Raw genomic sequence first — 15,869 nt, 5'->3', positions numbered from 1 at the left:
ACGGTGTAATATGAATGTAGGTGTAACCCTTATTGTGCTTGTACAGCCTGGCACACTCATTACCTCCCCAGTCACAGCTCTCCAAGTGTAACACGGTGTAATATGAATGTAGGTGTAACCCTTATTGTGCTTGGTCTGCCTGGCACACTCATTACCTCCCCAGTCACAGCTCTCCAAGTGTAACACGGTGTAATATGAATGTAGGTGTAACCCTTATTGTGCTTGTACTGCCTGGCACACTCATTACCTCCCCAGTCACAGCTCTCCAAGTGTAACACGGTGTAATATGAATGTAGGTGTAACCCTTATTGTGCTTGTACTGCCTGGCACACTCATTACCTCCCCAGTCACAGATCTCCAAGTGTAACACGGTGTAATATGAATGTAGGTGTAACCCTTATTGTGCTTGTACAGCCTGGCACACTCATTACCTCCCCAGTCACAGATCTCCAAGTGTAACACAGTGTAATATGAATGTAGGTGTAACCCTTATTGTGCTTGTTCTGCCTGGCACACTCATTACCTCCCCAGTCACAGATCTCCAAGTGTAACACGGTGTAATATGAATGTAGGTGTAACCCTTATTGTGCTTGGTCTGCCTGGCACACTCATTACCTCCCCAGTCACAGCTCTCCAAGTGTAACACGGTGTAATATGAATGTAGGTGTAACCCTTATTGTGCTTGTTCTGCCTGGCACACTCATTACCTCCCCAGTCACAGCTCTCCAAGTGTAACACGGTGTAATATGAATGTAGGTGTAACCCTTATTGTGCTTGTACAGCCTGGCACACTCATTACCTCCCCAGTCACAGCTCTCCAAGTGTAACACGGTGTAATATGAATGTAGGTGTAACCCTTATTGTGCTTGTACTGCCTGGCACACTCATTACCTCCCCAGTCACAGCTCTCCAAGTGTAACACGGTGTAATATGAATGTAGGTGTAACCCTTATTGTGCTTGTACTGCCTGGCACACTCATTACCTCCCCAGTCACAGCTCTCCAAGTGTAACACGGTGTAATATGAATGTAGGTGTAACCCTTATTGTGCTTGTACTGCCTGGCACACTCATTACCTCCCCAGTCACAGCTCTCCAAGTGTAACACGGTGTATATGAATGTAGGTGTAACCCTTATTGTGCTTGTACTGCCTGGCACACTCATTACCTCCCCAGTCACAGCTCTCCAAGTGTAACACGGTGTAATATGAATGTAGGTGTAACCCTTATTGTGCTTGTACTGCCTGGCACACTCATTACCTCCCCAGTCACAGCTCTCCAAGTGTAACACGGTGTAATATGAATGTAGGTGTAACCCTTATTGTGCTTGTACTGCCTGGCACACTCATTACCTCCCCAGTCACAGCTCTCCAAGTGTAACAACGGTGTAATATGAATGTAGGTGTAACCCTTATTGTGCTTGGTCTGCCTGGCACACTCATTACCTCCCCAGTCACAGCTCTCCAAGTGTAACACGGTGTAATATGAATGTAGGTGTAACCCTTATTGTGCTTGTACTGCCTGGCACACTCATTACCTCCCCAGTCACAGCTCTCCAAGTGTACACGGTGTAATATGAATGTAGGTGTAACCCTTATTGTGCTTGTACTGCCTGGCACACTCATTACCTCCCCAGTCACAGCTCTCCAAGTGTAACACGGTGTAATATGAATGTAGGTGTAACCATTATTGTGCTTGTCTGCCTGGCACACTCATTACCTCCCCAGTCACAGCTCTCCAAGTGTAACACGGTGTAATATGAATGTAGGTGTAACCCTTATTGTGCTTGTTCTGCCTGGCACACTCATTACCTCCCCAGTCACAGATCTCCAAGTGTAACAAGGTGTAATATGAATGTAGGTGTAACCTTATTGTGCTTGTACTGCCTGGCACACTCATTACCTCCCCAGTCACAGCTCTCCAAGTGTAACACGGTGTAATATGAATGTAGGTGTAAACCTTATTGTGCTTGTACTGCCTGGCACACTCATTACTTCCCAGTCACAGCTCTCCAAGTGTAACACGGTGTAATATGAATGTAGGTGTAACCCTTATTGTGCTTGTACTGCCTGGCACACTCATTACCTCCCCAGTCACAGCTCTCCAAGTGTAACACGGTGTAATATGAATGTAGGTGTAACCCTTATTGTGCTTGTACTGCCTGGCACACTCATTACCTCCCCAGTCACAGCTCTCCAAGTGTAACACGGTGTAATATGAATGTAGGTGTAACCCTTATTGTGCTTGTTCTGCCTGGCACACTCATTACCTCCCCAGTCACAGCTCTCCAAGTGTAACACGGTGTATATGAATGTAGGTGTAACCCTTATTGTGCTTGTTCTGCCTGGCACACTCATTACCTCCCCAGTCACAGCTCTCCAAGTGTAACACGGTGTAATATGAATGTAGGTGTAACCCTTATTGTGCTTGTACTGCCTGGCACACTCATTACCTCCCCAGTCACAGCTCTCCAAGTGTAACACGGTGTAATATGAATGTAGGTGTAACCCTTATTGTGCTTGTACTGCCTGGCACACTCATTACCTCCCCAGTCACAGATCTCCAAGTGTAACACGGTGTAATATGAATGTAGGTGTAACCCTTGTTGTGCTTGTACTGCCTGGCACACTCATTACCTCCCCAGTCACAGCTCTCCAAGTGTAACACGGTGTAATATGAATGTAGGTGTAACCCTTATTGTGCTTGTTCTGCCTGGCACACTCATTACCTCCCCAGTCACAGATCTCCAAGTGTAACACAGTGTAATATGAATGTAGGTGTAACCCTTATTGTGCTTGTACTGCCTGGCACACTCATTACCTCCCCAGTCACAGCTCTCCAAGTGTAACACAGTGTAATATGAATGTAGGTGTAACCCTTATTGTGCTTGTACTGCCTGGCACACTCATTACCTCCCCAGTCACAGCTCTCCAAGTGTAACACGGTGTAATATGAATGTAGGTGTAACCCTTATTGTGCTTGTACTGCCTGGCACACTCATTACCTCCCCAGTCACAGCTCTCCAAGTGTAACACAGTGTAATATGAATGTAGGTGTAACCCTTATTGTGCTTGTACAGCCTGGCACACTCATTACCTCCCCAGTCACAGCTCTCCAAGTGTAACACGGTGTAATATGAATGTAGGTGTAACCCTTATTGTGCTTGTTCTGCCTGGCACACTCATTACCTCCCCAGTCACAGCTCTCCAAGTGTAACACGGTGTAATATGAATGTAGGTGTAACCCTTATTGTGCTTGTACTGCCTGGCACACTCATTACCTCCCCAGTCACAGATCTCCAAGTGTAACACGGTGTAATATGAATGTAGGTGTAACCCTTATTGTGCTTGTACTGCCTGGCACACTCATTACCTCCCCAGTCACAGATCTCCAAGTGTAACACGGTGTAATATGAATGTAGGTGTAACCCTTATTGTGCTTGTACAGCCTGGCACACTCAATACCTCCCCAGTCACAGCTCTCCAAGTGTAACACGGTGTAATATGAATGTAGGTGTAACCCTTATTGTGCTTGTACTGCCTGGCACACTCATTACCTCCCCAGTCACAGATCTCCAAGTGTAACACGGTGTAATATGAATGTAGGTGTAACCCTTATTGTGCTTGTACTGCCTGGCACACTCATTACCTCCCCAGTCACAGCTCTCCAAGTGTAACACAGTGTAATATGAATGTAGGTGTAACCCTTATTGTGCTTGTACTGCCTGGCACACTCATTACCTCCCCAGTCACAGCTCTCCAAGTGTAACACGGTGTAATATGAATGTAGGTGTAACCCTTATTGTGCTTGTTCTGCCTGGCACACTCATTACCTCCCCAGTCACAGCTCTCCAAGTGTAACACGGTGTAATATGAATGTAGGTGTAACCCTTATTGTGCTTGTACTGCCTGGCACACTCATTACCTCCCCAGTCACAGCTCTCCAAGTGTAACACGGTGTAATATGAATGTAGGTGTAACCCTTATTGTGCTTGTACTGCCTGGCACACTCATTACCTCCCCAGTCACAGCTCTCCAAGTGTAACACGGTGTAATATGAATGTAGGTGTAACCCTTATTGTGCTTGTACTGCCTGGCACACTCATTACCTCCCCAGTCACAGCTCTCCAAGTGTAACACGGTGTAATATGAATGTAGGTGTAACCCTTATTGTGCTTGGTCTGCCTGGCACACTCATTACCTCCCCAGTCACAGCTCTCCAAGTGTAACACGGTGTAATATGAATGTAGGTGTAACCCTTATTGTGCTTGTACTGCCTGGCACACTCATTACCTCCCCAGTCACAGCTCTCCAAGTGTAACACGGTGTAATATGAATGTAGGTGTAACCCTTATTGTGCTTGTACTGCCTGGCACACTCATTACCTCCCCAGTCACAGCTCTCCAAGTGTAACACGGTGTAATATGAATGTAGGTGTAACCCTTATTGTGCTTGTACTGCCTGGCACACTCATTACCTCCCCAGTCACAGCTCTCCAAGTGTAACACGGTGTAATATGAATGTAGGTGTAACCCTTATTGTGCTTGTACTGCCTGGCACACTCATTACCTCCCCAGTCACAGCTCTCCAAGTGTAACACGGTGTAATATGAATGTAGGTGTAACCCTTATTGTGCTTGTACTGCCTGGCACACATTACCTCCCCAGTCACAGCTCTCCAAGTGTAACACGGTGTAATACGAATGTAGGTGTAACCCTTATTGTGCTTGTACTGCCTGGCACACTCATTACCTCCCCAGTCACAGCTCTCCAAGTGTAACACGGTGTAATATGAATGTAGGTGTAACCCTTATTGTGCTTGGTCTGCCTGGCACACTCATTACCTCCCCAGTCACAGCTCTCCAAGTGTAACACGGTGTAATATGAATGTAGGTGTAACCCTTATTGTGCTTGTACTGCCTGGCACACTCATTACCTCCCCAGTCACAGCTCTCCAAGTGTAACACGGTGTAATATGAATGTAGGTGTAACCCTTATTGTGCTTGGTCTGCCTGGCACACTCATTACCTCCCCAGTCACAGCTCTCCAAGTGTAACACGGTGTAATATGAATGTAGGTGTAACCCTTATTGTGCTTGTACTGCCTGGCACACTCATTACCTCCCCAGTCACAGCTCTCCAAGTGTAACACGGTGTAATATGAATGTAGGTGTAACCCTTATTGTGCTTGGTCTGCCTGGCACACTCATTACCTCCCCAGTCACAGCTCTCCAAGTGTAACACAGTGTAATATGAATGTAGGTGTAACCCTTATTGTGCTTGTACTGCCTGGCACACTCATTACCTCCCCAGTCACAGCTCTCCAAGTGTAACACGGTGTAATATGAATGTAGGTGTAACCCTTATTGTGCTTGTACTGCCTGGCACACTCATTACCTCCCCAGTCACAGCTCTCCAAGTGTAACACGGTGTAATATGAATGTAGGTGTAACCCTTATTGTGCTTGTTCTGCCTGGCACACTCATTACCTCCCCAGTCACAGCTCTCCAAGTGTAACACGGTGTAATATGGATGTAGGTGTAACCCTTATTGTGCTTGTACAGCCTGGCACACTCATTACCTCCCCAGTCACAGCTCTCCAAGTGTAACACGGTGTAATATGAATGTAGGTGTAACCCTTATTGTGCTTGTACTGCCTGGCACACTCATTACCTCCCCAGTCACAGCTCTCCAAGTGTAACACGGTGTAATATGAATGTAGGTGTAACCCTTATTGTGCTTGTACTGCCTGGCACACTCAGTACCTCCCCAGTCACAGCTCTCCAAGTGTAACACGGTGTAATATGAATGTAGGTGTAACCCTTATTGTGCTTGTACTGCCTGGCACACTCATTACCTCCCCAGTCACAGCTCTCCAAGTGTAACACAGTGTAATATGAATGTAGGTGTAACCATTATTGTGCTTGTACTGCCTGGCACACTCATTACCTCCCCAGTCACAGCTCTCCAAGTGTAACACGGTGTAATATGAATGTAGGTGTAACCCTTATTGTGCTTGTACTGCCTGGCACACTCATTACCTCCCCAGTCACAGCTCTCCAAGTGTAACACGGTGTAATATGAATGTAGGTGTAACCCTTATTGTGCTTGTACTGCCTGGCACACTCATTACCTCCCCAGTCACAGCTCTCCAAGTGTAACACAGTGTAATATGAATGTAGGTGTAACCATTATTGTGCTTGTACTGCCTGGCACACTCATTACCTCCCCAGTCACAGCTCTCCAAGTGTAACACGGTGTAATATGAATGTAGGTGTAACCCTTATTGTGCACAAGTGCAGAACAAATCTGTGTATGTTGCGGGTGTACCCCAATGCTTATAATAGCAATACTTAGTGCATTACTTCCCATCTTCCCAGGGCGATAGGAGCGGTGTAAATGGTGTGCTACATCTGCTAAACACATATGGCTTTGTACTGATATATATATATATATATATATATATATATATGTGTGATTGTATTTGAATCATTTACCTTGGCTCCTGAGAGAGTCCATTAGAGTCTGCGTGATGCTGATAAGCGATGAGAGGGGAACTCGCTCACTGGCAAGTACACTTTCCAAGGCCTGGAGACACGGAACAGAGAGAACGGTTTAATGTAAATTCTGGTCAGGAATATATATCACTGTTACAGAGCAATATTACACAGATTCAGAAGTGACAGCGGTGTCCATGTTTGCGAAGATGGGCAATTTATTGCTACTGCGTGTGCGTGGAAGACTCTGAAACCCCCCACAGCGCATGCGCACTACTGAGTGTACAAAGAGATCGGTGTTGCGTACATGTTGGCTCTTATTTGAGATGGACAAACATGGGCGTTTACGGGAGGTGACCTTAAGTAAACGGAAAAAAAGGTCACCTCATAGGCATGTTATGGGAGTGTCAGTGCGTTCTGAAACGCAGAGCCGCAGTTACAGAGGTCATACACTGCGCCAGCCATAGTGCATAGTGAGTGGCAAAGGTCATTGCTATGGTGCGCCTATGGTGGAGTGTGAGTACAGCAGCGGATTTCCACCGTCTGTGGACATTACAAGTGGGTGTCAGGGCTCACAATCTCCAGCGCTGGCAATTATAGAAGGCGAATGAGATCAGCATTTGCATATTATCGCAGCAGCAAATCTGTAAGAAATCACTGCAGCGCATACGTCAGCGTCCACCTCTGAAACAGGCTGATATAATAAAATGTATGTGGGCATACCAGGTTACTGCGGAATTACCTCACCGTAGCTGAGGAAGCCATTTTGTGGACTGAACCAGTATTCAACCTATCATTTCATATACTGGCTCAACGCACAAAACAGCTTCAGCTAACACTGTAGGTGACGAGTGCACTAACATTTACCACATGTGTCCTTTGTATGAACCTGATAACTGGGAGGAGAATTCTTATTGCCCTGAGAAAAGCTTTGCCAGGAATCCCTATAACGTCACCAGTCATTACATACAATTCTTCAATGCTCTGAAATTTAGGATTCAGCAAAATTATTATTTTTTTATGAAAGTTTCATAAACAACCACCCGAAAAAAAATACAGAAGAACTTAAAAAACGTAACAGCTAGCATAAATAAAATAATAATAATTCTATTCAATTTGTAAAGAGTTACATAAAAAAGTGACTACTATGGATTAATATTATTTTTATTTATTTCTTGGGCACCACAAAGATTCGCAGAGTTGCACAGAGGAATGATACAAACGGTAAACATACATTCATAATACATGTATGTACTTATAAGATTAGTTACATGAGCTGATGTGTAAGGGATGAAACAAAGGAAGGAAGGCTCCGCTCGTTAGAGATTACAGTCTACAAGGGGAGATGAAGGAGTGAGGGTATGAAGGGAGTAAGGAGGTTGACTGGTTGGTAGGGATCAGCCAGAGGTCCGGGAGCTTAGAGTCAATAAGTTGTCTAGAGTGAGAGAGAGCTCTGTAGAAATGGGGAAGCACAAGAGAAGTCCTGGAGATGGGTGTGAGAAGAGCTAATCAGTGGGAAAGAAAGGCGGCAGTCACTGGGGGACTAGAAGGAGGATTGGAATAAGGGTGGAGGTGAGAGAGTTGCTTAGAGTGAGGGAGAGAGAGCTCTGTAGATATGGGGAAGCACAAGAGAAGTCCTGGAGATGGGTGTGAGAAGAGCTAATCAGTGGGGAGGAAAGGCAGCAGTCACTGGGGGACTAGAAGGAGGATTGGAATAAGGGTGGAGGTGAGAGAGTTGCTTAGAGTGAGGGAGAGAGAGCTCTGTAGATATGGGGAAGCACAAGAGAAGTCCTGGAGATGGGTGTGAGAAGAGCTAATCAGTGGGGAGGAAAGGCGGCAGTCACTGGGTGACTAGAAGCAGGATTGGTATAAGGGTGGAGGTGAGAGAGTTGCTTAGAGTGAGGGAGAGAGAGCTCTGTAGATATGGGGAAGCACAGGAGAAGTCCTGGAGATGGGTGTGAGAAGAGCTAATCAGTGGGGAGGAAAGGCGGCAGTCACTGGGTGACTAGAAGCAGGATTGGTATAAGGGTGGAGATGAGAGAGTTGCTTAGAGTGAGGGAGAGAGAGCTCTGTAGATATGGGGAAGCACAAGAGAAGTCCTGGAGATGGGTGTGAGAAGAGCTAATCAGTGGGGAGGAAAGGCGGCAGTCACTGGGTGACTAGAAGCAGGATTGGGATAAGGGTGGAGATGAGAGAGTTGCTTAGAGTGAGGGAGAGAGCGCTCTGTAGATATGGGGAAGCACAGGAGAAGTCCTGGAGATGGGTGTGAGAAGAGCTAATCAGTGGGGAGGAAAGGCAGCAGTCACTGGGTGACTAGAAGCAGGATTGGGATAAGGGTGGAGATGAGAGAGTTGCTTAGAGTGAGGGAGAGCTCTGTAGATATGGGGAAGAACAGGAGAAGTCCTGGAGATGGGTGTGAGAAGAGCTAATCAGTGGGGAGGAGAGGCGGCAGTCACTGGGTAACTAGAAGCAGGATTGGGATAAGGGTGGAGATGAGAGAGTTGCTTAGAGTGAGGGAGAGAGCGCTCTGTAGATATGGGGAAGCACAAGAGAAGTCCTGGGGATGGGTGTGAGAAGAGCTAATCAGTGGGGAGGAGAGGCGGCAGTCACTGGGTGACTAGAAGCAGGATTGGGATAAGGGTGGAGATGAGAGAGTTGCTTAGAGTGAGGGAGAGAGCGCTCTGTAGATATGGGGAAGCACAGGAGAAGTCCGGGAGATGGGTGTGAGAAGAGCTCATCAGTGGGGAAGAGGCAGCGGTCAACGGGTGACTAGAGGCAGGATTGGTATAAGGGTGGAGATGAGAGAGTTGGTTAGAGTGAGAGAGAGAGCTCTGTAGATATGGGGAAGCACAAGAGAAGTCCTGCAGATGGGTGTGAGAAGAGCTAATCAGTGGGGAGGAGAGGCGGCGGTCACTGGGTGACTAGAGGCAAGATTGTTATAAGGGTGGAGATGAGAGTTGACAGCAAGGGGACAACTTGTCATTCAATATTTATGGCATATCCCATACGAATATGAAGTATCACCCCAATGTACTATGAAGTGATGCAGCAATATCTCCATATCTGCTGTGGTCCCTCCATTTCAGAAAGCAGTCACAGCCCCTACAGCTGTCAGATTAGCCGAGCTCCGGAATGCGAAGAGGGGGTTATCCGCAGTAGTCTATGGGCTGCATTTCACAAATCTTATCAGGAGAAGGTTCCTCTGGAACCCTCTCCGGCAATGCCACATGCGTAGTCAGTAAACCATGTATGTGCAGTAGCGCTGCAGAGCAAGTGACGGCTAATGTGAGTTTTCATACATTCGGGCTGTATATAATTCCTTATTGCTGCGAATAGAGCTTTGCAGATGAGGATGAGGAGTTTAAATTAAATTCTGTAGGAGACAGAGGAGGGGCTGGCAGATGCAACACAAAAAGCAGAACATTGTATTACTGGGACCAGCATTAGTCGGGGCATGTTACTGGGACCAGCATTAGTCGGGGCGTGTTACTGGGACCAGCATTAGTCGGGGCGTGTTACTGGGACCAGCATTAGTCGGGGCGTGTTACTGGGACCAGCATTAGTCGGGGCGTGTTACTGGGACCAGCATTAGTCGGGGCGTGTTACTGGGACCAGCATTAGTCGGGGCGTGTTACTGGGACCAGCATTAGTCGGGGCGTGTTACTGGGACCAGCATTAGTCGGGGCGTGTTACTGGGACCAGCATTAGTCGGGGCGTGTTACTGGGGCCAGCATTAGTCGGGGCGTGTTACTGGGGCCAGCATTACTCGGGGCGTGTTACTGGGGCCAGCACTACTCGGGGCGTATTACAGGGGCCAGCACTACTCGGGGCGTATTACCGGGACCAGCACTACTCGGGGCGTATTACCGGGACCAGCACTACTCGGGGCGTATTACCGGGACCAGCACTACTCGGGGCGTATTACCGAGACCAGCACTACTCGGGGCGTATTAATGGGACCAGCACTACTCGGGGCGTATTACTGGGACCAGCACTACTCGGGGCGTATTACTGGGACCAGCACTACTCGGGGCGTATTACTGGGACCAGCACTACTCGGGGCGTATTACTGGGACCAGCACTACTCGGGGCGTATTACCGGGACCAGCACTACTCGGGGCATATTACCGGGACCAGCACTACTCGGGGCGTATTACTGGGACCAGCACTACTCGGGGCGTATTACTGGGACCAGCACTACTCGGGGCGTATTACCGGGACCAGCACTACTCGGGGCGTATTACTGGGACCAGCACTACTCGGGGCGCACTACTTTTGGGCGAATATGTGTCTAACTTGCAATGTGATGTGACTAGGATGCACCAGGAGACTGCGCTAATTAATTTGCTGTGTGACACTTGTATATCTGTGTGCGACTAGGTCTCTCAATCAGCATGCGTAGTGCTATGACGCAGCGACCACAGATTTGTTTCACACCAAGTTCCGCTTACAGACTCACAGATATACAAGTGTCACACAGCAAAGTCATCAGCATAGTCTTCTGGTGCGTCCTAATTGCATTGCGACTAAGAATTTCCGGCAATAAAAGATGTCTGACGCTAGCACGTGACCTAGCAGCTCACTCACGCCGGGTATATAGCGCTATATTGAGACTAGATGAGCAAGGACACATCGCTATGTATGAACAGCAGCAATGGTTTAGGGGACTGGGTTTGCAGTTCCCCTCACTACATGAAATGTGTACAGAAGATGTGGACTTGGCTATTTCATCACAACAACAATTAACTATCAATTCACTGGGGATATATTGCGCTTCAGCATTGAAACAAGTGTAAAAGTAGCCTGTATTCTCTAATCACCAGTGACATCCGGAGGTACTACATGTCCCAGTAATGGCACTGGGAAAACTGATTGGCGGCATTCTCATGAAGTTTGGTGCAGCCCACAACATGGCAGCCTCCACAGCAATTTACAACAGTGCACCTCATCTTTTCTATACTGCTAATAGTACATTGTGATCATCGCCAATGGGTACAGCGATTCCTCAAACCATGTGGCATGACTGTATGTATATTGTGTGCCCTGGGTAAAGTGTGCTCATGGTACTATGAGTAACAACCTGCCCGTGAGAGTGATGTGTATTATTATAGTTCCCCCACATATATATATATATATATATATAAATATACACACACACACACACACAATATATATATATATATATATATATATATATATATATATACAGTCAGGTCCATAAATATTGGGACATTGACAGAATTGTCATATTTTGGCCTCTAGTCACCACCACAATGGCTTTGAAATGAAACAGACAAGATGTGCTTTACCTGCAGACTTTCAGATTTAATTTGAGGGTAATTACATCCAAATCAGGTGAACGGTGTAGGAATTACAGCGGTTTCTATATGTGCCTCCCACTTTTTAAGGGGCCAAAAGTAATGGGACAAAATAAACAATCCTAAATCTAACTTTCACTTTTTAATACTTTGTTGCAAATCCTTTGCAGGCAATTACAGCCTGAAGTCTGGAACGCATTGACATCACCAGACGCTGGGTTTCATCCCTGGTGATGCTCTGCCAGGCCTCTACTGCAAATGTCTTCAGTTCCTGCTTGTTCTTGGGGCATTTTCCCTTCAGTTTTGTCTTCATCAAGTGAAATGCATGCTCAATCGGATTCAGGTCAGGGGAGTGACTTGGCCATTGCATAACATTCCACTTTTAAGCCTTAAAAAACTGTTTGGTTGCTTTTGCAGTATGCTTCGGGTCATTGTCCATCTGCACTGTGAAGCGCCGTCCAATGAGTTCTGAAGCATCTGACTGAATATGAGCATATAATATTGCCCGAAACACTTCAGAATTAATTCTGCTGCTTTTGTCAGCAGTCACATCATCAATAAATACAAGGGAACCAGTTCCATTGGCAGCCATACATGCCCACGCCATGACACTACCACCACCATGCTTCACTGATGAGGTGGTATGTTTTGTAACATGAGCAGTTCCTTTCCTTCTCCATACTCTTCTCATCACTCTGGTACAAGTTGATCTTTGTCTCATCTGTCCATAGGATGTTGTTCCAGAACTGTAATGGCTTTTTTAAATTTTGTTTGGCAAACACTAATCTGGTCTTCCTGTTTTTGTGGCTCACCAATGGTTTGCATCTTGTGGTGAACCCTCTATATTCACTCTTGTGAAGTCTTCTCTTGATTGTTGACTTTGACACATATACATCTACCTCCTGGACAGTGTTCTTGATTTGGCCAACTGTTGTGAAGGGGTTTTTCTTCACCAGGGAAATAATTCTTCTGTCATCCACCACAGTTGTTTTCCGTGGTCTTCCGGATCTTTTGGTGTTGCTGAGCTCTCCGGTGTGTTCTTTCTTTTTAAGAATGTTCCAAACAGTTGATTTGGCCACACCTAATGTTTTCGATATCTCTCTGATGGGTTTGTTTTGACTTTTCAGCCTAATGATGACTTGCTTCACTGATAGTGACAGCTCTTTGGATCTCATATTGAGAGTCGACATCAACTGATTCCAAATGCAAATGTCACACCTAGAATCAACTCCAGACCTTTTACCTGCTTAATTGATAATAAAATAACGAGGGAATAGCCCACACCTGTCCATGAAATAGCTTTTGAGTTGATAGTCCCATTACTTTTGGCCCCTTAAAAAGTGGGAGGCACATATAGAAACCGTTGTAATTCCTACACCGTTCACCCGATTTGGATGTAATTACCCTCAAATTAAATCTGAAAGTCTGCAGTTAAAGCACATCTTGTTTATTTCATTTCAAAACCATTGTGGTGGTGAATAGAGGCCAAAATTTGAAAATTCTGTCAATGTCCCAATATTTATGGACGAGACTGTGTGTATATATATATATATATATATGAATGTCAACTCGCTATGAATGGGTACAGTATGTCATATCAGTGTCTGTATCAGCTACTCAGTACCAAGTGGCCAGGTGCTATTTAGTCTTTGAAGACAAAAGCTTCATGGAAGTAATGTTTGCTCTTCACCCTAGGTGGCCATTGTTCAAGTCCAGTGCACAGACACAGCGGCTGCTAGAGGGTCATTTATAATAATAATAATTTTATTTATATAGTGCTTTTCTCCTAAAGGACTCAAAGTGCTTTACATTTACAGTACAAAATACAAAATAAGCTTACACAAGGGACATTAGTGAAATGCTGGGTGAATAGGTGAGTCTTGAGTCTATTTTTGAAGGATTCTAGAGTGGAGGCCTCTCGAACTGTGCTGGGAAGTGAGTTCCATAAGGTTGGAGCCACAAAACTGAAAGCTCAACCCCCAGACGAATTCCGTGAGATTCTAGGTACTGTTAATAGTCCTTCATCAACGGATCGCAGTAATCGAGTGGGACAGTAAGGAATCAGAAGCTGCTTCAGGTACCCTGTGCCATGGTCATGAAGGGCTTTGTAAGTTATTAATCCAATCTTGAAAGCAATTCGCCATCTGACAGGCAGCCAGTGAAGGGAGTAGAGAATGGGTGTTATGTGGCTGGAACAGGGCTGGTTGGTTAATAGCCTGGCAGCTGCGTTTTGTTACATCTGCAAGCGGTGCAATTCTTTTGCTGGGAGACCGAGGTAGAGGGCGTTGCAGTAGTCTAGGCGTGATGATATAAATGCATGTATGACTTTAGGCAGATATTCTGAGGGAATTAAGTGCTTGATTCTGGCTATGTTCCTCAGATGAAAGAATGAGGATTTGATTATGGCTGATACCTGATGTTTAAGTGTCAGAGGCCACTATCCAGGACAACATCAAGATTTCTCCACCTTAGCTTATCAGTCTTCCTACAATAAAATGCCTTTTGAAGTCATGGAGATATAGGACATGTAGGTTATTGTAGCTGTGCTAATTTATATCTACACAGACCCAGGGGGAACAAAGGACAGTCCTTTTTGAGCCTGGAATGGGTGGGGGCTGCTGGGGAAGAGAGAGGAGTCGTGGGACAATAAGGCCTAGCAGCCCACACTATCTTTGGTCTATGGTGGTCTTCCACCACACAGATCCCCTATGATCTCAGAGTAAGAAAACTTAGGATTCTGACTTTTTATTATTTTCTTTTATTTGAAATCAATCTTTGCATTTATATCTGTATTATATATGTGCATTTATATCTGTGCATTTATATCTGTATTATATCTGTGCCTGTATATCTGTATTATATCTGTGCATTTATATCTGTATTATATCTGTATCATATCATATCTGTATCATATTATATCTGTATCATATCATATCTGTATCATATCATATCTGTGCATTTATATCTGTATCATATCTGTGCATTTATATCTGTATTATATGTGCATTTATATCTGTATTATATGTGCATTTATATCTGTTCATTTATATCTCATTATATCTGTGCATTTCTATCTGTATTATTTCTGTATTATAGCTGTGCATTTATATCTGTATTATATATGTGCATTTATATCTGTATTATATCTGTGCATTTAAATCTATATTATATCTGTGCATTTATATCTATTATATATGTCCATTTATATCTGTGCATTTATATCGGTATTATATCTGTGCATTTAAATCTGTATTATATCTATATTATATCTGTGCATTTATATCTGTATTATATCTGTATTATTTCTGTATTATATCTGTGAATTTAAATCTGTATGTCTTGTTTATTCACCTGTTTTTCCTTGTAATTTAATCCTGGAGATATTTTCTCAATAAACCCTAAATATTTCTATCTGTGCATTTATATCTGTATTATATATGTCCATTTATATCTGTGCATTTATATCTGTATTATATCTATATTAGATCTGTGGATTTATATCTGTATTATATATGTGCATTTATATCTGTATTATATCTGTGCATTTATATCTGTATTATATATGTGCATTTATATCTGTATTATATCTGTTCATTTATATCTGAATTATATCTGTGCATTTATATCTGTATTATATCTGTGCATTTATATCTGTATTATATCTGTGCATTTATATCTGTATCATATCATATCTGTATCATATCATATCTGTATCATATCATATCTGTATCATATCATATCTGTGCATTTATATCTGTATCATATCTGTGCATTTATATCTGTATTATATGTGCATTTATATCTGTTCATTTCTATCTGAATTATATCTGTGCATTTCTATCTGTATTATTTCTGTATTATAGCTGTGCATTTATATCTGTATTATATCTGTGCATTTAAATCTGTATTATATCTATATTATATCTGTGCATTTATATCTGTATTATATTTATCCATTTATATCTGTATTATATCTGTGCATTTATATCTGTATTATATCTGTGCATTTAAATCTGTATGTCTTGTTTATTCACCTGTTTTTCCTTGTAATTTAATCCT

At 44.2% G+C, this 15,869-nt stretch overlaps 1 protein-coding gene across 1 annotated transcript in view; it reads right to left on the bottom strand.

The window, feature by feature from the left end:
* RAB3GAP2 (RAB3 GTPase activating non-catalytic protein subunit 2) overlaps window positions 1-15,869 on the bottom strand; it is a gene marked incomplete at its 5' end in the record, with an annotated part of 258,046 nt that overhangs the window by 210,072 nt on the left and 32,105 nt on the right. Inside the window, one exon of the mRNA XM_088465026.1 lies at window positions 6,493-6,583. Coding sequence (XP_088321152.1) covers window positions 6,493-6,583 — 91 coding nt within the window. The remainder of the gene's footprint in view (window positions 1-6,492; window positions 6,584-15,869) is intronic.

This window comes from Taudactylus pleione, unplaced genomic scaffold, assembly GCF_031769625.1.
Source record: "Taudactylus pleione unplaced genomic scaffold, aTauple2 ptg001804l, whole genome shotgun sequence".
Lineage (NCBI taxonomy): Eukaryota > Metazoa > Chordata > Amphibia > Anura > Myobatrachidae > Taudactylus > Taudactylus pleione.
The sequence above is the reverse complement of the archived record's forward strand: the minus strand, read 5'-3'. Positions and strand labels throughout refer to the sequence as shown.